The sequence below is a fragment of the Dryobates pubescens genome, chromosome 23 (assembly GCF_014839835.1).
Source record: "Dryobates pubescens isolate bDryPub1 chromosome 23, bDryPub1.pri, whole genome shotgun sequence".
In the NCBI taxonomy this organism is placed as follows: domain Eukaryota; kingdom Metazoa; phylum Chordata; class Aves; order Piciformes; family Picidae; genus Dryobates; species Dryobates pubescens.
In genome coordinates, this window is record NC_071634.1 from 13840093 (window position 1) to 13862379 (window position 22287).

General features: G+C 48.8%; 1 protein-coding gene across 1 annotated transcript in view; it reads left to right on the plus strand.

Annotated features, from left to right (window-relative positions):
* Positions 1-22287, plus strand: part of ATRN (attractin) — a 156690-nt gene that overhangs the window by 125901 nt on the left and 8502 nt on the right. Inside the window, exon 27 of the mRNA XM_054172307.1 lies at positions 10905-11012. Coding sequence (XP_054028282.1) covers positions 10905-11012 — 108 coding nt within the window. The remainder of the gene's footprint in view (positions 1-10904; positions 11013-22287) is intronic.

Consider the following 22287-nt stretch of genomic DNA (forward strand, 5'->3'; position numbering starts at 1 on the left):
AGCAGAGTTGAGTTGGGAGGAGAACCTCCCTCACCCTGCTGGTCACACTTCTTGCTGCACCCCAAGATACCTTTGGTCTTCTTGGCCATGAGGGCACATGACTAGCTCGTTGGCAACTTACTGTCCACAGGGACTCCTTGGTCCTTCTCAACAGAGCTCCCTTCTAGCAGCTCAAGCCCTGACCTGTCCTGTAGTCATGTAGCCCACACTTCCTGAGCTAGAATAGAATAGAATAGAATAGAATAGAATAGAATAGAATAGAATAGAATAGAATTAACCAGGTTGGAAGTGACCTTTGAGATCGAGTCCAGCCTATCATCCAACACCATCTAATCAACTAAACCATGGCACCAAGCACCCCATCCAGGCTCTTCCTAAACACCTCCAGTGATGGTGACTCCACCACCTCCCTGGGCAGCACATTCCAGTGGCCAATCTCTCTTTCTATGAAGAACTTCTTCCAAGCATCCAGCCTGAACCTCCCCTGGTGCAGCTTGAGACTGTGTCCTCTTGTTCTGGTGCTGCTTGCCTGGGAGAAGTGACCAACCCCTTCCTGGCTACAACCTCTCTTCAGGTAGTTGTAGAGAGCAATAAGGTCTCCCCTGAGCCTCCTCTTCTGCAGGCTAAGCAACCCCAGCTCCCTAGGCCATGTTCTGGGAGACAGTGCCAGAAGCCTCGCTGACGTGCTGTGGCCGCTCTGGTCTCAGCAGTGTCTTGGGTGTTGCAGATGGTACAGAGCAACTCTGCAAGATGAATTTGTTATCTGGAAGATAAGCTGCAGACTAAAGCATCACAAATTACTCATTTTATCTGGGGAAGAACATATTGAGATCTGATGATGTAAATTTGGTGTCTATTGAGAGGAATCATAGGAGATGCATGATGGGATGAAGGTCCTCTAAATGATCAGCCAACGGCAGAACACCCAGCGTCTGCAGCTGGGGGGGGGAAAAGAAAGTCAAAAGCTGTTTTGTTTTTCTCTGTTTAATGGTGAGAGCAGCAATGCCAGCAGTAGTTGTTTTATTGTTTGTGGAAGCAGGGCTCTCAGAATTTGAGTGCTTTTGGAAGGATCTTTTCTAGGTCAGTCACACGGTGCAGTTCAGTGGCTTGAACGATGCAGGAGGTCAGATCCAATAATCATTAGCTTTCCACTATCCCTACACTTACAATCTATGAATGGGAACCAACTCATGGTGCCTGTAGGCTTTTTTCCAAAATACAAACACTGCATTCTCTCTGCAGTGATCTGTGTGGCTTTGGTCACCAACTGGAGCATTTGTAGCAGAAAGAAGAGACGCCCTGAAAAGGAGAACCATCCCCGGATATTAATGTTGACAAGGGATTGCAGCCTCCGGGGACACCGATGGGCCAGTTTGGTTTGAGCATGCTGCTGTCACTTGGTGCCTAATTGAGCTCATCTCTGGGTGGATGTGCAGATGGCCTGTTAGAGCTGACATTTGTAGCTTCAGAATGTCCATGTAGGATACCATCATCTTGTAGTCCCAAAGGAAGAGGGTCCGTTCCCTGGCGTGCAAAGCCAGCGGGCACACACGAGCCAAGATGTTTGCTTTCTGTGGGTCCTGAAGAAATGGGTGCTGAGCCATCAGTCCCAAATCTAGTCTCTGTGAGCTCAAACAGCAGCAGCTTATATACAGAACCAATAACAAATAACCTGTATGATTGGTTACATGATTTTACATCACAGGATGTTAGGGGCTGGAAGTGACCGCTAGAGGTCATCCAGTCCAACCCCCCTGCAGAGCAGGATCACCTAGAGCAGGTCACACAGGAACACATTCAGGTGGGTTTTGGATGTCTGTAGTGAAGGAGACTCCATAACCTCTCTGGGCAGCCTGTTCTAGTACTCCAGCACCCTCACAGATTGTTTAGTCTGGAGAAGAAGCTGAGGGGAGATCTTATTGCTCTCTACAGCTACTCGAAGAGGTTGTAGTGAGATGAGGATGGGTCTCTTCTCCTTAGTATCAAATGGTAGAATGAGAGGACATGGCCTCAAGTTGCACCAGGGGAGGGTTAGGTTGGATATTAGGGAAAACTTCCTTTCAGAGAGAGTGGTCAGGCATTGGGTCAGGCTGCCCAGGGAGGCAGTGGAATCATCATGACTGTAGGTGTTCAAAAAATGTGTAGACATGGTGCTTTGGGTGACGGCTTAATGGCCATGGTGCTGTAGGGCAACAGTTGGAGTCCATGATCTGAGAGGTCTTTTCCAACTGAAATGGTTCTATCATTATGTCCAGATGGAACCTTCTGACTTCCAGTTTGTTCTTGTTGCTCCTTGCTCTGTCACTGGGCACCTCTGAAAAGAGTTGGCAAAGATTTCTGTTGTTGTATTTGTGATTTCTGCCCCTCTACTCTGCATTGGTGAGACCTCACCTGGAATACCGTGTCCAGTTCTGGAGGCCCTATTACAGGAAGGATTTGGAGGTGCTGGAGTGTGTCCAGAGAAGGGCCAGGAGGATGATCAGAGGGCTGGAGCTCCTCTGCTCTGAGGACAGACTGAGGGAGTTGGGGGTGTTCAGTCTGGAGAAGAGAGGATTCTGAGGAGACCTAGTTATGGCCTTCCAGTATCTGAAGAGGGCTACAGGAAAGGTGGGGAGGGACTTTTTAGGGTGTCAGGTAATGATAGGACTGGAGGGAATGGAACTAAACAAGAAATGGGTAGATTCAGATGTTAGGAAGAAGTTGTTCCCCATGAGGGTGGTGAGACACTGGCACAGGTTGCTCAGGGAGGTGGCAGAAGCCTCATCTCTGGAGTTTTTTAAGACCAGGCTGGATGTGGCTGTGGGCAACCTGCTGTAATGTGAGGTGTCCCTGCCCATGGCAGGGGGGTTGGAACTAGATGATCCTTGAGGTCCCTTCCAACCCTAACAATTCCATGATTCTATTCTGTGAGTCTGGCCCCACCCTCTTGCCCCCTGCCCTTTAGCTGTTGGTAAGCATGAAGAAGATCTGTGGGTCTCAAAAGCGCTGTTGTTCTGGACTCAGGCCTGTCCCTTGGCAGTAGGAGTCGGTGGTGGAGGTATCTAATTTAGCTGTTTGGGAAAATGGAGGAGAGAAGCAGCCTTGTGTAATTATGCTAGAAGAGCTCCAGTCAATCAAAGGTGTGCTCTGCTGTTGTGTAATTATCTGGTACCAGCGTTCTGTTTCTGGCTGCGTGGGCTGGATACTTCTGGTCCTTTAAAACAAAATGATATCTTATTCTTCTTACTAAAGGTCAGCTTTGCTGTGCCCTCCTGCTGGGCATGATTATGATGAATACCTTACCTACCTTAATCAGCCCTGAATTAAATATCTTCTGTCACTTCAGCATGAGGCAACTTCCCAGCAGCTTTGCTTTCTGTTATGTTGTAGTTCTGAAGTGTGGAAATGCCTGTTGAGAAGCATTTGAACATTAATTCTCTCCTCCCCTCTCTTTCGACATCGCCTGCAAAGTCAGTTACAAAACTAATTAGGCAACATTAATATGTGCGCTGCTCCAGGGGCTTCAAAACTTCATTTTCAGTGATGATGGAAGCGTCAGAGAAAATTGTTTGTTTGTTGACTTACATGGCAGTTAATGTAATTGTAGCTAACTGCTCTAAATCACTTCTTTCTGAGACAATGGCGCTCATCTTCATGCAGGATTCGTGCCCCAGATGGTTGTTTCCTTGCCGTGCCCCTCTCTGTTTGCTACGTAACTCTGTTGTCTTCTCCCCTTTCCCCCAAGGTCACCAAGTAGCTCTGACCTAAGGCAAAGGCTCCCACACCAAGACACACATGTGTTGCTTCCAAGTCATGCACAGGGATGCCTCAGGACCTGTCGGTGCTGTCTCCATCCAGCTGCCGTCGCCGCTGGGAAGGGCACCTTCTCCAAAGGCCCTTGGGGACCCCAGGAGGGTGGTGGCCCTTCCCCGTGCTGCCTGTCAGCAGCCTGCAAGCTGCAGTTTGGGTAGATGTCATTACAGGAGAGCTCTGGGACGAGTTCTCCAGACAGTTCTAAGTCAGTCATGCCTGAAGTAAGTAGTTGCCGCTTTATGTGCATACACAAATATGTATCTGTGCACAAGTGCTGTGAGCTGCCTGCTGAATTCAGATGGAGCCCTTAGAGCAGTCCAGGATCTGCAGGAACGAGCTCAGAATGCCTGCCTAGCAGCTCAGCCACTCTACCCAGTGTGGTTTGGATGGACAGGAGTGGTCTCCATCTTCTGACCTCAACAAATTCACTGTGACTTCAGTTAGCAAGTGGCCAAGTCAGAGCTTTGCTGGGAGGATTTCTGTTGCCTTTGCTCGGTGCACACAGCAAGACCTTTAGGTGTTTGATTAGGTTGTGTGTTCTGTGCTCCTTGGAGGGATCATGGGAGAGGACTAACTTTGCACAACTGCTGCTCTTTAAAAGACTGGTCAGGAAGAAGGAGACATCTTTGTTCTGCCCACAAGTACTCCTTTTTTCTTAAGTATCTTGAAACTTTTGTGCTCTGGTTGATTGTCTCCTTATCTTTCTTAGCTTTCTCCTCTTTCCATGAGACTGGAGCTCTTGCTTTCTTTGGCCTCACTGTTGGTTTTGAGGTCTGTGGGTTCTGGCCCAGTGGACCAGTTTATCTTTGCCATACAGACAGAGTAGTGGCTCAAAACACAGAGCTGATTGTGTAGTCTCCTGGTTAGCTGGGGGCTTTGCAGGACATAGCTGGGGGCTTTGCTTGTTCATAAGAGAGCAAAGCTTGATTTTTTAAGGTTTTTTTCCATGGTGGTCCAGAAATACAGCAGCAGGGACCCAGTTCAGCAGGAGGCTGATCACAGCCTTAGCTGTGGAGTGCCATTCCAAATTCCTTGCAGCCTTGAAGGCTGCAGTGTGGCTCCTCGGAGGATGACCTTTAGCCATGCTTGTCTCATCAAAGCCCAGGAGCATGGCTCTTGCTCTGTTGAAGTACCTTCAGCAAAAGCTCTTCTAAAACCAAACTGTTACGTGCTGAGGATCCCCAGAGCAGCTGCACTTCTGAAAACAGCCACCCATGGGTCCAGAAGGCTCTGCATTTCAGAAATACTTTGAAGGATTAGATCTGCAAACTTCCTGGAAAGAAAGCCTGTTGATAAGAGTATTGCTCATTTCTGGCTGCCCATACTAAAGCTCACCCCCTTCAGCCACAGACTGGTGTAATGGTACCAGATGTTCCTGCTGTGATTCCCACCTGAATGTGTCCTGTCTGCTTTGTCTTTTTCTTCTGAGACCCTGCTTGCTTCTCTTTGACTTAAAATGGAAGCTCACCCCTGCCTCTTTTCCGCTTAGCACACCCAGGGCTTTTTCCTGCTTGAGTTTCTACATTTTTCTTGTTTCCCTTCTGTTGAAAATTGAGATGAAATACTCCTGTTAAAGCTGGAGTTTATTACAAGTTCTAGAGAGCTGGTTGAGTTGGCTTTTTATGAAGCCATTCTTTATAATGGCTGTGATATTTCTACTGAGCTCTGGGTGTCATCTGTCTGGAATTCTGTAAAGCCTTTGATTCAGTTCCCCACAGCATTGCTCTGTTTAAATGGGAAAGGTATGGGTCTGATGGCTAGACTCTTCAATGGATAAGGAATTGGGTGTGTGGTTGCATCCAGAAGGTAGGGGTCAACAGCTCAAAGCTCAGATGGAGATCAGTGGCAGTGTTGCTCAGGGATCTGTACTGGGACTGGTGCTATTTAACATCTTCATCAGTGACAAAGACAGTGGGATCCAGGGCACCCTCAGCAAGTTTGCAGATTGACACCAAACTAACTGGTGCAGTTGGCATGCCTGAGGGATAGGATGCCACCCAGAGGGACTGAGACAAGCTTGAGAAGTGGGCCCATGTGAAGCTCATGGGACTCAATGAAACTAAGCACAGGTCTTGCACTTAGGTCAGGGTAATCCCCAGTACCAACACATGCTGAGGGATGAAGGTCTGGAGAGCAGCCCTCTGGAGAAGGACTTAGGGGTGCTGCTGGGTGAAAAGCTGGACGTGAGCTGGTAATGAGCACAGCCCAGAGCCAGCCATGTCCTGGGCTGATCCCCAGCAGCGTGGGCAGCAGGGGCAGGGAGGGGATTCTGCCTCTCTGCTCTCCTGAGACCCCACCTGCAGTGCTGGAGCTAGCTCTGGAGTCCTCAGCACAGCACAGACAGAGACCTGTTGGAGCAGGGCCAGCAGAGGCCACTGCAATGCTGGGAGGGCTGGAAGCCCTCCGCTGTGAAGCCAGGCTGAGAGAGTTGGGGTTCTTTAGCCTGGAGAAGGCTCCAGGGAGACCTCTGGGTGGCCTTTCAGTACTTGAAGGTGCCAATAAAAAGCTGAGGACAGACCTGTTGTGACAGGACAGGGAGTGATGGTTTGAACCAGAAGAGGGAGATCCAGACTGGAGAGAAGGAAGAAATGTTTGAGGATGAGGATTGTAAGACCCTGGCCCAGGTTTCCCAGAGAGGTGGTAGATGTCCCATCCCTGGAGCCATTCCAGGTCAGGTTGTTAGGGGCTGTGAACAACCTGCTCCAGTTGCAGATATCCCTGCTGACTGCAGGGGGTTGGACTGGCTGACTTTTAAAGGTCCCTTCTAACAGAAGCTGTTCTGTGATTCTATTATGAGCAGATAAAATCCCCAACGTGTGGCTTTCTTCCGGAGAAACCCAGCGCTGTTCCATGACGGAAAATACCAGAGCCCCGAGAGGTCCCGTGGCCTTGAGCTCATAAAAGAGACTCTGCAGGGGGCAGTTGCTGAGATGGATGGGAGCAGGATGGTTACACAGAGACTGGTGACTGCTTTATTATCAGGAATAAAACGCTAGGCCTTCCCTTGTCACAAGCACAGCATAGGTTATATTAGTCAATTAACCTGCTAACCCCAACCGCTGTTTTTCTTCTGCGTGAGAGCGTCTGCTACTGCATGAGAAGTTCCCCCTCGGTTCCTCTGGCGGTGTTTCTCCCATCAGTAACTCACTTCTCATTTTGGATTGTCCATTACTCAAGCCATATGAATTTCAAACACCACTGGGGTGAGACACTGCGTTTCTGCACCGTTCGCTCCTGGGTCTGCAGCTCTGGGCCTGGCTGCTCTCAGACCTCTAGAAAAGACCTCTGAGGATCATCCGGTCCAAGCCCAATGCTAAAGCAGGGTCACCCACAGCAGGTTGCCCAGGATCACACTGTCCAAGCAGGTTTGGAGTCTCTCCAGGGAAGGAGGCTCCGCAACCTCTCTGGGCTCCAGCATCCTCACAGCAAAGTTTTCCCTCATGTTCAGATGGAACCTCCTGGCTTCCAGTTTGTGGCTGTTGTCCCTTGTCCTGTTTCTGGACACTACTGACAAGAGCCTGGCCCCATCCTGTTGCCCCCCACCCTTTAGCCCTTGCTGAGCATTGATCAGATCCCCTCTCAGGCTACTCTTCTCCAGGCTCAGCAGCCCCAGGGCTCTCAGCCTTTCATCATCACAGAGATGCTCCAGGCCCCTCAGCATCTTTGCAGCCTCTGCTGGACTCTCTCCAGTAGTTCCTTTTCTCTCTTGAACTGGGGAGCCTGAACTGGACCCAATATGCCAGATGTGACCTCTTTAGAGCAGTGTAGAGGGGGAGGAGAACCTTCCTTGACCTGCTGGCCACACTTTTCTTAATACACCCCAGGATACCATTGGTCTTGGCCACAAAAACACAAGACAGGCTCATGGTGAACTTGTCCACCAGCACTCCCAAGTCCTTCCCTGTGGAGCTGCTTTCCAGCAGGTCAATTGCTCACCTGTGCTGGTGCAGGGGGTTGTTCCTCTTCCTGTGCAGCACCCTACACTTGCCCTTCTCGAACTTCATGAGGTCCCCCATCTCCCTTCTCCTCTTCTCCTCTACTGTACATTGTTGAGTATTTTTCTTGTTGGGTTCTCACAGTGTCCAGTTTCACCAAGACCTTCAGATGGTGGTTTCCACACTTCCCATTCTGCACTTGCTTTAAGTTGTGATTTTTTTGGATGAAGTTTTCTTATGCTGATAGTGGAAAAAAAAAACAGGCAGGAAAGTTGGGGGGTGGGGAGCAAAGTGGTGCAGGTTCTGCCTGTCTCTGGCTGCTTAAATATTAAAAGGCCAGCAGTGTGTTCCAGTCCACGCTTTTGGATGTGTTTTGTTGTGAGCCTGTCAAATGTTTTGCCTTTTCAGACCTAAGTGATTTCAAACATTCCCAGGCTGTCCTATTAACTGTGTGATCTGGAAACCACAGGGCTGCTGGAAAGAGGGTTGAGGTTCATTATATTAAACCTCAGAAAGCCAATCATTCCGAGCGAGGGTGAGCCAGGTTCTGGGGTATCTTGATGTTAATTGCCTCTGATTTCTAACGACATACTCGATGCCTTGGCTGGGGAGATGCCACAGTTTCTCCTTCACAAGGCAGCTAAATCTTTTAATTAAAGTTTTGACACACCAAACCAATGCTGAAGGTTATAGACATGCACGGATGAAGCAGGCACGGTGCCTGCCTTGGGGGCAAGAGTGACATTCTGGCACGGAGCAATTACTCCTCAGGTTTAGCCTTAGTATTTTGGGAGGGGGAAACTTTGTACCATGACTTGTGGCACACAAGAAACTGACACTGGGAAAAGGCTGCTCTCCCTTAGGTGTTTGGGTTCACCTGGTTTGGCCACTTATGTTGTCTTTGGGACAAACACGAAAGCGATGGCTTTCCGTGGGCAGGTCAGGAAATGAAGGCGATAACGCTGCTGTCAGCGTTGCATTTCCTCCTCTTCATCTTGTAGCACGTCTCTGTGCCTCAGGGGTTTATTTCTTGAAGCTACTATTGACTTCCCTAGGAGTCATGATGCCAAATTGGCCATTTTCTTTAGGAAACTGAACTTCCTTCAAAGAGCTAATAGCTTTCAGTTCGTAAGTCTCTTGGACATCTTCATCAGGACAGCTTGTTCCTTGATTTTATAGCTATTAAACAAAGCTCTTTATGATAGCTGAAGGGGACAATTGCAGGAACAACAACCCAGCAATCTGTTTCACACTTGCTTTCGTCTGCAATCTGCTGGTGTGCTTTAAATATGCGAGCGCTCCGCGTGTTCTCGGACCCAAGTGTGAGTTGCACACAGGTTTGCTTAGTACAGCTCTGTCTCTGTGAATCCATTGGGCTGTGTTGCTGTGTCTACAATCTGCTCTCAAATGCCTCTTCCCTCCCTCCCTTCCCTCCCTTCCTTTCCTTTCCCTTCCCTTCCCTCCCTTCCCTTCCCTTCCCTCCTTTCCCTTCCCTCCTTTCCCTTCCCTCCTTTCCCTTCCCTCCTTTCCCTTCCCTCCCTTCCCTCCCTTCCCTCCTTTCCCTCCTTTCCCTGCCACTTTTCTTTCCATTCCTCTTTTTCTTTACTTTCCCTTTCAGAAAGCAAGTAAAACTTTGCCACTTGCCTTTTATGTATATCATTTTTAGACAGCCAGCCACAGAGACTTAGCTATCCCCCTTAGCTGCATGGATCCCATCACGCCTTCCTGCCACCTTGCCTGTACCCCAGGCTTACACAGGCAGTCTTCCATTTGTCCCAGCAAAACAACCCTCCAAAACTAGAAGATGGCTTGGCATAGAACAGACTGTAGAAGGTTTTTCTGAGGTCAAGGAAACAGTGATGTGATTAGTTTGGTCCAAATGAGTTGTGCACAGGACAGCAGCACCTTCTTTGTGCTGTGTCCTGGGTGTGGGCAATGTATTCTCCTGGGTAATTTGAGGCACGATGCATTTTATGGTGTTTTCTTCAGCACTTTTTGAGTGCTGTAAATGATCAGTTTAGGGCTTGGAGTGTCAAAGTGCCCAGCCTTAATGGGAATATATGGGTGGTAATGGTGGGAAGTATAGTGGGCTGTTGGTGGTGCCTCAATCTAGCTTTAAGCTAGTACAACTACTACTGCTGCAGCTAAGTGGCACCACTAAATGTGTAAAGCTACGTTCAACAAGTGGTTTTAGGCACTTAGGGATAAAACTGCTGGCTTGCACATGCTGCACAAAGTGTATGCCTCTTCCTGTATTAAACAGGGGTGCCAAGTCACATCACACCCACTGCTTCTGGGAATTAGGGTTGTGGCTTCTGCATCCACTTACAGATTGTGTAGTTTGCTGTTCATATTAGAGACTAACCACTGGAGCCACAAAGCAGCTCAGCTGAAACTGAAGGGCTCTGCCCAGCCCAGCCATATAGGAAGTGCCTTTTGTTTGTGCTAAAAAAGGGAGCAGCATCGTAACACTTAAGAGCACAGTAAACTTAAGAGAGTAATAAACTTGAGTACAATAAGCTTAGGAGTACAGTAAATAAGCTTAAGAGTACACCAAACTTAAGAGCTCAATAAAAAGATCTCCTGTGCCCTGAGGGCTTGCAGAGATATACCCAGGAAAAGGTTTTCTGTTTCCATAAAGCATATCACAACAAGGCTGGTTTGTGCCATTCCATGCACTGGCTGTATTCAGAACAGAAACAATGCAGAAAGATGATTGTTCAGTATGTGCCTGACAGCATTCTGCTGCTGCTGCTGCTATAAAAGTCCCCAGTTTTACAGTAGTGGCAGCCTGCTGCCAGTTGAATTTTCCAGTGGTCCCCACAAATCCTGTCATGCCCCAGACAGGTGGTGACAAATAAATAGGATATCAGAGCTTAAAAAAAAGAAGTAACTAACTGCTTTATGGAGACTGAAGCAGATGCATTTTCCCTCCCAAATGGGTCAGGGCAGTGCTTGCAGTGACTTTATGAAGTTGCAGTAGCACAAATATTTACAGCTCGCTCTCTCCGCGCCCTTAAGGCCATTACATCACCGGGAGGTTATTTCACCCCCCCCACCCCCTCTGTTCATTGATATCCTATCAGATCTGGTCAAAAACCTCTCAGATAGAAGGGGGTTTGTTCATCTCTGTGTTGGAACAATATGATGATAATATTTTTCTGTTTATTAAATTAGCAACTGCTCCGTGAGATGCAACAGATGGCAAGCCGCCCCTTCGCCTCCATCAACGTTGCCTTAGAAACAGACGAAGAGCCACCAGATCTCATCGGGGGAAGCATAAAGGTGAGAGCTGCTGCTTCAGGATGGTCCTTGCCACAGCAGAGTGTGGATGCTTCGGTTTAAACTGTGATCAATGCAAAGATCCCAAACCCTTTTTTTATTTTGGGTGCCAGCAAGTCTTGTTCAACGTCTTTGCGGGCGCCATGGACAGTGGCACTGAGTGCGCCCTCAGCGGGTTTGCTGGTGACACCGAGCTGTGTGGTGCAGCAGACAGGCTGGAGGGAAGGGATGCCATCCAGAGGGACCTGGACAGGCTGGGGAGCTGGCCACAAGCCAACCTCAGGAGGTTCAACAAGACCAAGTGCAGGGTCCTGCAGCTGGGTGGAAGAAATCCCAGGCACAAATCCAGGCTGGGCAGGGACTGGCTGGAAAGCAGCCCTGAGGAGAGAGACTTGGGGGTGCTGGTGGAGGAGAAGCTCAACAGGAGCTCTCAGTGTGCACTTGCAGCCTGGAAAGCCAATCAGATCCTGGGCTGCAGCAAGAGAAGTGTGGCCAGCAGGGCAAGGGAGGTGATTCTCCCTCTTTGCTCAGCTCTGGTGAGACCCCACCTGGAGTACTGCATCCAGTTCTGGAGCCCCTATTACAAGAGGGATCTGGAGGTGCTGGAAGGTGTCCAGAGAAGGGCCACAAGGATGATCAGAGGGCTGGAGCACCTCTCCTGTGAGGACAGACTGAAGGAGTTGGGGCTGTTCAGTCTGGAGAAGAGAAGGCTCTGAGGTGACCTCATTGTGGCCTTCCAGGATCTGAAGGGGGCTACAAGAAGGCTGGGGAGGGACTGCTCAGGATCTCAGGTAGTGATAGGACTAGGGGGAATGGAATGAAGCTGGAGGTGGGGAGATTCAGGCTGGAGGTGAGGAGGAAGTTCTTCCCCATGAGAGTGGTGAAGCCCTGGAATGGGTTGTCCAGGGAGGTGGTTGAGGCCCCGTCCCTGGAGGTGTTTAAGCCCAGGCTGGATGAGGCTGTGGCCAGCCTGATCTAGTGTGGGGTGTCCCTGCCCATGGCAGGGGGGTTGGAACTAGATGATCCTTGTGGTCCCTTCCAACCCTGACTGATACTATGATACTAAGTCCAGGAGGGCCAAACAGATTCAGGGGTCTGTAGAATTGTTGTGGTTGGGAGAGACTCTTAAGATTCATAGAATGGTTTGGGTTGGAAGGGTCCTTAGAGACATCCAGTTCCAACCCCTGTGCCATGGGCAGGGATGCCTTCCACTAGACCAGGCTGCTCAAGGCCTCATCCAGCCTGGCCTTGAACACCTCCAGGGAGGGGGCATCTGCACCTTCCCCAGGCAGCCTGTTCCAGTGTCTCACCACCCTCACTGGAATAATTATACTCCAGGGTCTGAGATTTTCTGTTTGCCTTGTTGGTTTTTATGCTTTGTGATAGAGAAGAATGCAGTCCCACACAGTGGGCCAGGGGAAGTTTAGGCTTGAGGTGAGGAGAAGGTTCTTCACAGAGAGTAATGGCCACTGGAATGTGCTGCCCAGGGAAGTGGTGGAGTCACCGTCCCTGGAGGTGTTCAAAAATGGTTGGATGTGACACTTGGAGCCATGGTTTAGCTGTCAGGAGGTGTTAAGTATTAGGTTGGACTTGCTGATCTCTGGGGTCTTTTCCAACCTGGTTGATTCTGTGATTTGGCTATAGGTGCTGCAAACAGAAACCCTCTTGCTGTGCTACCTCAAAGCAAACAGGGCTACAGTCATGTCTGTGCTGCAGTAGCATTACTGTATTTCTGACTGTAACTCCTGTGTTCAAACACCTCTTGTGATGCACACAAAGGAGTGCAGAGAGATCCTTGTCTGGCATGTTCTGAGACACCACACGTTGTATTTTTAGGCAAAGCATGTTTAAAAGGAGACTTAATGAATTCAAAGACCTTTTTAATGTGATGCTTTGACTAGCAGCCTGGTACACCAGCAGAAAAAAATGAGAACCTGGGAGCACTGTTTGTTTCTTGTCTGAGGGAGCTGCTTTGTTTACTTCAGATTCACTTCCTTGGAAGTCTTTCTCATTAGTTCAAGCACAAAGTTTCTCACTTTCTATTACTGTGGCAAAGGAGCAAGCTCTGCTCTTCTATAAAAAAACCTGTGTGTATTTCAATTACAGTAAAGCACAGGAAAACAGTCTGAGCCCAGAACTTCTGTCTGGTGAGAAATATTATCTAAGTCATGGCTTTAGGAGCAATAAATGCCACAGTTAAGCCTGTATAGCTTGAACTGTTCCATAATTACCTGTAAATAGAGTCTCTCATGGCAAGTTGTGAGACTTTTTCCACCTGGTTGGTGTCTTGCAGCATGTTCTGGATGGGCACTGTGTAGAAGATGGCACTCTGTGCCATCCCAACCTTTCGTCCCAAGCTTGGATATGATGCCTGTGATTGCTCCATGTGAATTGTTACCTTTCTCTGAAGGCAGGGGTTGCTGTCCCAGTAAAGTGGAATCTGCAAAGGCACTCAGCAGTTTGTGGTAATTGAATGACTGGGCAGCTGAGCTGACCTGTCTCTGGGACCTCTTTGTGGAGGCTTTGAGCGGTTCTGCTCCCTGTGGGCCTTCTTTTGACTCCAGATGATTTGGGTTTTCTGAGTTTCTATGATTTCTGTACTTCTGATACAGGGATGGTAGGCACTGGAAGTCATTAGCTGCTAATAGCTCACCAAGACTTTGAAATACATGCTTGGGCAATTGGCTTGTCACTCAGCAAAGTAGAATGAGCCTCTTTTTCACTGCTTCATCAGAGGAGCCATGGGATGGGCATGCATGTTCCCCTTGGGCTGGAGGCAGATTTGAGGCTGTAGCTTGGCTGCTGCTGGCTTTGGGTTGTGGTCTGTCTGTCTGGGGGCAGTTCCCTTCCCCTCTTGCCATTTTCTGGAACTAAGCTAACAAAAAGCTTATTGCCCCATCCCTGGCAGCACTCCAGGTCAGGTTGTTTAGGGCTCTGAGTGACCTGCTCTAGTTGCAGATATCCCTGCTGACTGTAGGGGACTTGGTCTAGCTCATCCTTTGAAGATTCCTTCCAGCCCAAACCAGTCTGTGATTCCACGAAAGACCCCTCTCCTGTAGGGTCAGACCAGCACAAAGCTGTCCCAGGCTCTTTGATCTCTGATGAATTTGTGCTCAAGAACTACAGAGAAGCTCTTTGGAACTCCCACGTTGTGATCAGCGCGGTGTTCCTCCTCTTGTTCAGCTGGCAGTGCTTTTCCCTTCTTCACTTGGGCACCCTCTGCTCCTTATTTTCTGCTCAGTTTTTACTTTGATCATAGAAATTTTTGACTCTTCTCTCTTGAAGTGCTTCCATAGCCAGCACCACAGACAGTTTCATCTCTCTCTCACTCTTTCTTCCATATCCCACTTGTCTGACCTCCCTGGGTTACTCGGGAACGGATGGAGAAGCTGGGTTTAAGCATAAGCAAGACTGTGGACAGATGTCCTTTTTCAGACCCACAAATTGTTACCAACTGCTAATTTCCCTCTGTGCTGATAACTCATAGATATGTTTCTTAATCTACTTCAAGCATAAGTGAGAGTGTCTGGTTCAGGGAGACAGCACAAAGCCTGTACAGTAACTTGAAGCCAAGTAGGGAATGTGGACACGTATGCTTGTGCCAGCAGGTAACTCCATCTGCTGGAAGGTCTGGCTGCAGAATCCTTGCCATACTTTTCCATGGCAAGGAGGGTTGCTGAATTTTGGGGAGCTATTTGTGGCTTTTTATCATCTTGGAGAATTTGGACCGGGGATAAAAGTCTGCGTGGAAGTGTGGAAAGTTTCAGCAGAGCTGGATGAGCATGGGGAGGAGACCAGGGGAGATCTGGGTGAGATATTAGGAAGAAATTCTTTACAATGAGAGTGGTAAAATACTGAGACAGGTTGCCCAGGGATGTGGTTGAGACCCCATCCCTGGAGACATTGAAGCTCAGACTGGATGTAGCTCTGGGCAGCCTGATCAGGATGCCCCTGCTGACTGCAGGGGGTTGGACAAGATGACCTTTGAAGGGCCCTTCCAGCACTGTGCCATCTGTGACTCTGAGAGGGGGTTCAGGAAGTTTGTGGGTTGAAAGAATGATCCTTCTGAGCTAGTCTGGCCTGTTGGATGCTGTATGTGAACGAACTTCAACAGAGGTGAGAAAGCAGTCTCGGTATCTGTGGGGTCAACTTCCCTCGGCACCCGCAAGGGAAAAACCTCTTAGGAGGAGAGAGCTGCAGGAAGATGGGCTGGCACATGCAGCATGGTGGAACTGCATTTTCCTTTGTGTTTTGCCTGTTCTTAATTATTAGCCAAGCAAATAATGAGATGTTGCTGGGCTGCTGGACTAAGAGCCGTTCTGCAGTTACTCTGCCATCCGCTGTGTCAGAATTTGTGAGCTTTCCTTTGACTGCAGGAACCCTTGACTTGTGTTACCATAAATGCATTGATGGGTTTTTCGCCCCTCGTGTGAATCAAAGCCTTTGGTTAATAATGAGTTTATTTGAGGGTTACAATGGAGAAGTGGAAAATGGGACATCTTGTCTGCAAGAGATTAATTTCCTTTTCCATTGTGCGTAGCCAGTTGGCAGCCGGTGTCAGGCTAGTTCCAGCCTAAGCTGATGTTTTCCAGCTGGACACTATTAGAACTGTGTTTTCAATTAGTATTTTTCCTGGGGTACTTAGAAGTGATAGAAAGTGATTTACCTGCAGGGAAACTATTCATATTGGAGTCTGCAGCTAAGCAACACGTAACTACCTGCTTTGGTTTATTTCCCACTCAGCAGATGCCCACTGGATCACAAATCTACCACTAAATTTGCTTAGTTATTACAAAATCCATTGGCTTTTCTCTGCAGCTTTTTGTGTGTTCAGAGGTGCTGCTTATCACAAATTTTTTTTTGGTATTTCCCTAAGAGTATTTAACATCCTGGGGTATCTGGGACTCATCCAAGTGTGGGAAATGGTCTCTTGAAGTCTGTTATCTCATTAATCAAAGGCCTGTAGTCCTCTGCAGTCATTTGTAGAAGAAACTTCCTTGAAATAAGTTGGAGAGTTTGTAATTTTGACATTGATAGCTGCAGTGCTGGGAGCCAGCTCTGGAGTCCTCAGCACAGCACAGACAGGGACCTGTTGGGAGCAGGGCCAGTGGAGGCCACAGCAATGCTGGGAGGGTTGGAAGCCCTCTGCTGTGAGGCCAGGCTGAGAGAGTTGGGGTTGTTCAGCCTGGAGAAGGGAAGGCTCTAGGGAGACCTTCTGGAGGCCCTTCAGTACTTAAAGGGGCTGATAAGAATCACAGAATCACCAAGGTTGGAAAAGACCTCAAAGATCACCAAGTCCAACCTGTCACCACAGACTTCATGGCTAAACCTAGGGACAGACTTCTTAGCAGGACATACAGTGACATGACAAGAGGTGATGGCTTTAAATTGAATAAGGGGAGGTTTAGATTAGATGCAAGGAAGAAATTTGTCATTGTGATGAGGATGAAACACTGAAGAGGTTGCCCAGAGAAGGTGTTTATGGCCAGACTGTCTCTAGAAGTGTTCAGGGCCAGGTGGGATGGGCTTCTGAGCAACCTGGTCTAGTGGAAGATGTCCCAGCCCATAGCAGAGGAGTTTGGATCTAAATGATCTCTAAGGCCCCTTCCAAGCCACTGTGTGATTTCCAGGTATCTTGAGGTGGGTAAAAGCCATGAAGTTAACCACTTACATGGTTCTTGGGAGAAACACTTGCACAGTGCAGCAAGCAAATGCTCAACCTGAGCAAACACCTACAGGATGATCAAGACAATTGTTGCATTAGGGAAGAAAAAAGGATCCTCAAGTTGGAAAAATGATGTCTTGAAAGCTTGTGGAGGATTTGAAAAGCACTCTTGCAGAATGGAACCTGTGCCTGTGAGAGCTGGTGCACAGAGCAGCCTTTGCTGTGTTGTGTTTGGGGATCACAGAATGGGTTGGGTAGGGAAGGAGCTTTAAAGGTCATCTTGTCCAACCCCCTGCAGTGAGCAGGGACATCTCCAGATCGAAGTGCTGAGAGATGATTATCTTTGCCTGTGTGATTGACAAGCTGTCCACGTCTCTGGCTGCCTAAGTGGTGTGAGGGAAGTATTTGGTGAGCACAGTCCTCGTTCCTGTAGCATGCTCTGTACCTTCATGCTGATGTGCATTTAGTTCTGCTGGGCAAATCAGCTTCACTGCACAGCCTTCAGCAGCCTTCGGCTCACCAAGCTGGCCAGGTCCTTAAAAATAGCAGGAGAACTGATGAAAAATAGCATCTCACTCCAGTAATTAGTTTGCTTTGTTGTAGAAGAAAGTGCTGTTGAATGGTTTAAAGACTGCCAGAAGGTCCCATCTGTTCCAGAAGTACAGAGATGAAGTGGTGGGGCTGATTTAGGAGTGGGCAAGAGATCTCACAGATTTATCTTCGCAGTCGCCTCGGATTTCGCATCTCAGCGGTGCCCTTGTGAAGTTCCTCTTACACTGCAATGAAGTTGCAACTGTCAGTAATGAGCAGGGAAGTGAGAAGTCCTGTGCCACGGGGGTGGTGGGTTTGGGGAAGCTGCAGGGGTGCCACTGCAGTGAGGAATGATTTCAAATGAAGCATTGTCCAGCTCCAGCACTTCCACAGGGCGACTTCATCTTAATTCGTCTGTGTAGCTCTGAGCCCTGCTATGCTGGGCTGGTTTGTGCCACAGGAGATCAGTGGGGAACAGCTAAGTGCCAAGGCACTGATCATTTCTAGGACTGTTGCCCTGTTCTGGTTATCTCTCTTGGTGACTCATTTCCCCTTCAGTGCATTTGTTACTGACCTATTATTAGCTCCTCAAATTTGCTTCTGTCACCCCCTCCCAACTCACTTTGCTTAAAGTGAAGTTAGGGCTTAGAGCAGCAAGGCAAGCGTGAAGTCTCCCACTTCACTGTGCCAGCACACTGACATTGGGGGTCCTTGTGCAAGCAGGTGGCTTTGGAAGGGCAGGCTTGGGCTGGGGTACCTCCTTGGACATCAGCCACTGAAGAAGAGGCTTGACCCTGGTGATCCCCCAGCTTTCTCATGAAGATGACATCCATGGGCTGCAATCCCTTGTTGGTCAGTTGAGGGTTACCTGTCCTGTCTGCTCCCCACAGGTGCCACCTCTGACTTCCTGCACACAAGCTGTGGCAGTGCCCTTGGTGTGCCCATGAGCAAGACTCAGAGCCTTTCTGCAGCCCAGCCCTTGGCAAGAACTCTCCCCATCAGCTTCTTACTGCTAGGAGCAGCCTCTGGCTATGGAGCCCTGCCCTGAACTGCAGAAAGTGCCTCAGTGAGCAGAGCCTGAGCTGAGAAGTCAAATCCCTGAGCAGAATGAGTACTGGTCTAGCTAAAACCAGGACACAGTGGTAAGGAGGAGGTGTTGTCTGGGCAGGTGAGGTGTGTAAAGCTGGAGTGGCTGCACTAGAGATGTCTATAGTGTGGCTGTGATCTGTACTGCAAAAGCAACACCAACACCACCTGACAGAACCTTCCTCTAAAGAACTAATTCCAGTTAGCCAGTGCCAGGTATCTGTTTGGTTTCTGTTGCAAAATTTAGGGACTTGAGGGGAAAACTTTGCTGCTTTCATGATGTAATGAAGTATTTGGGAAGGGAGTTATCATGGGATCAGCAGAGGCATCTGTTAAGCCTGCCTTGTGTTTAGGGAATATTTGGTTGATCATTGAGATTTAACTGCTTTAGGATTGGAAGACTGTAAATTTTGGGGCAAGATGGCCCCTGATTTTAGCTGCTAAGGAGGAATTTGCTGGAGGGAGAGGAAGGAGTGCAAAGCTTCCTGCAGGAGAGGAGTTTTTCTGAGCTCTTTTCCCTCTAGTGTCTCTTCTGATTGAAGCACTAAGAACACCAACAGCTTCTCAGAACCATTATCAGGGCCCAGTTTGCATTCTTTTATGCCAAGTAGTTGTTTTGTGCTTCTTGTGTTTGCAGTCTTCATCCTGCTGTCCTGTTTTGCTGGGGTTTATTTTGCTTACACTTTTTCATGTGTTAAAACCAGCCAAGTGGTCAAAAAGAACCAGAAGAATCCTGTCTCTCCACCTGGCCAAAAAGCAAAATAAATACCCACCACTGACCACATGGATTATGCTACCCATGGCCTCGTCCATCCCATCCCATCCCCTCCCCGGGGCATCAGCAGGGAATTGGGAAGGAGTTTTGGCTTACCTGAGCGGCAGTGCTCAGAGCTGTGACAGAGGTTTAGTCGTTTCAGGGTGACTGCTTTTGAAATGCAAACTTGCTGAGTGCAATCCTTCCCTTCAGCCAGAGCTGCTCTCTGTGTTGTGCTGGGCTGACAACAAGCACTTGGGAAGAGAAAGCCGTTGGTAAAGGTGGCAGAGGAGCAGGCTCGCTGCCCCGTGGAGGCTGGCTTGCCTGCCCGCTCCGGAGGGCTGGGATCTGTGCTTGCAATTGCAGGCTGTTAGCATTCCCCCGAAGGCATGTGAGTTTTGTTTGGTCGCTGAGAGGCAGGGGTGCAGCGTGGAGCAATTCATTCCCCCAGCCCCCCGTGTGGGTGCCAAGGCAGACAGCAGGGACAAGGTAAACGTAAATTGTTAATCTTAACCCGTTTGCCGCAAATTCTTGCTGCGGGTTCTGTCTGGGAGGGCCAAGCACATTGCCCTCAGAAGAGGATCTTTTTTTATATACAAAAAACTTAATACTCTGTTTCTTCACAGCAATCAAATTGCTTGTGACTGATTGTACAAACGTTCAGGCAGCTTTTAATGGCACCACTTACAAACCTGCAGACGGCACCTGACCCTTTCCCTGCGAGAGTGAAATCGTCAGGCGCGGTGGAGTCGAATCACAACGTTGAACTGGTTCGATAATGCTCCTCTCTTCCCCCACCTCTAAGATACATCATCATCATCATCATCATCATCATCATTATTATGTTTCCTTTTTTTTAAATTTAAATTTCCTTGCTGGAAATGGAAAACTATGTCAGAGTTGGAATTGTACAATCAATAAGGTTGGAAAAGACCTCAGAGATCAGCAAGTCCAACCTGCCACCCAGCACCTCCTGACTAGCTAAACTAGCTCCAAGTGCCACATCCAGTCCTTTTTAAACACCTCCAGGGATGGTGACTCCACCACCTCCCTGGGCAGCACATTCCAGTGGCCAATTACTCTTTCTAGGAAGAATTTTCTCCTCACCTCCAGCCTAAACCTCCCCTGGTGCAGCTTGAGACTGTGTCCTCTTGTTCTGGTGCTGGTTGCCTGGGAGAAGAGACTAACCCCCACCTGGCTACAGCCTCCCGTCAGGTAGTTGTAGACAGCAATAAGGTCTGCCCTGAGCCTCCTCTGCTCCAGAAAAGAGCTCAGAAAAGCTTCTGAACAACCCTCAGCCTCTCCTCATAGGACTTGTGCTCGAGACCTCTCCCCAGCCTCATTGCTCTTCTCTGGACATGTTCAAGTTCTTTGCTCAAAGCACACAAATATGTTTTCTTGTTAGGAAAAAACAAAACAATAAACTTCATTTAGGGTGTCAGGTGATAGGGTAGGGTAGGGTAGGGTAGGGTAGGGTAGGGTAGGGTAGGGTAGGGTAGGGTAGGGTAGGGTAGGGTAGGGTAGAATAGAAATAGAATAGAATAGAATAGAATAGAATAGAATAGAATAGAATAGAATAGAATAGAATAGAATAGAATAGAATAGAAGTTAACCAGGTTGGGAAAGACCTTCAAAATCATCAAGTCCATGACAGGACTAGGGGGTGTGGAACGAAACTAGAAATGGGTAGATTCAGATTGGATGTTAGGAAGAAGTTCTTCCCCATGAGGGTGGTGAGACACTTCAACAGGTTGCCCAGGGAGGTGGTGGAAACCTCATCCCTGGAGGTGTTTGCAGCCAGGCTGGAGGTGGCTGTGAGCAACCTGCTGTAGTGTGAGGTGTCCCTGCCCATGGCAAGGGGGTTGGAACTGGCTGAGCCTTGAGGTCCCTTCCGACCCTGACGATTCTATGATTCATTTTTTGTCCCATGTTTTGCAGAGGCACTGTGCTGGCAGTGCATTCCAGAATTTAACTACAGCTGATGCTGTTTTCTCAGGGTGCAGAGAATGTTTATTGTGCTGGCCATTAGCTCGATGTGCCACGCTATTAACCTCGCGAGTCTGTCGAATAGAAGCGGCGTAGATAGGAACCAGGGGAGCAAGGGAGGAGGAAATGTTCAGGGTGAGCGTGGCGTGATTCAGCTCGATTGAGGAAGCCGTTTGGCTGTGAAATTGTCTCCCAAGGGAACTGCTGCTGCACATCACACCTGGGTCACCTAGAAACAGCCCAGACACACTCCTGGAAGATGCTCTTTTCGGGTAGAAATTCCTGCTGGGGAAGGCGGACTTAATGAGGTGACCTAATAGGTCTCCTGCTGCTTTTAACTCCTGTAACTGTTGAAGCTTTACACGTATTTAAGTAGATATCAAAACTCATCAACAGCTGAAATTAGTTGGCTTCTCAGTGCTGGCTTTGGCCACTGAAGTCATCGGTGGAAAACAGCTGGGGATGGCTTTTGCTGCCCGCAGGAACAAAGGGATCCTGTCACCGCTTAGTAAAATACCACTGGCTTTGTATTTGCATCCAAAAAGGGCAGCTCCCCATTTCCAAAGGCTTCTTAACACAGAGCACAGAATAGGGCTTCCCAGGTGAAAGTCAGCTGCTGCAGTGCGCTTCCTGATGGTTCACATCTGCCAGTGAAGTGTGCTGACATCGGTGCACCAGGCTGAGAGGACTTGGCTGGGTTGTTGGCATTCATTTGCTGTTTGCACTGTCCTGGTGGCTTTTTCCCACCATTTCCATTGATTGTAGCTTTGCTGGTGTGCAGAAAAGACTGGATGAGGCCCTTGGTGTCGTGGTTTAGTTGATTAGATAAGGTTGGCCTGTGAGGCCAGGCTGAGAGAGTTGGGGTTCTTCAGCATGGAGAAGAGAAGGCTCCAGGGAGACCTTCTGGTGGTCTTCCAGGACTTGAAGAATGCTGGGGAGAGAGTTTTGAACAGGGCCTGTTGTGACAGGACAAGGGATGATGGTTTGAAACTAACAGATGAGGATTTAGATTAGAAGGAAGGAAGAAATGTTTTACCCTGAGGGTGGTGAGGCACTGGCCCAGGTTGCCCAGAGAGGTGGGAGATGCCCCATCCCTGGAGCCATTCCAGGTCAGGTTGTTTGGGGCTGTGAGCAACCTGCTCCAGTTGCAGATGTCCCTGCTGACTGCAGGGGGGTTGGACTGGATGACCTTCAAATGTCCCTTCCAAACCAAACCAGTCTGTGATCAGCTGTGTAAAATTGTCACTCCAGCTCAC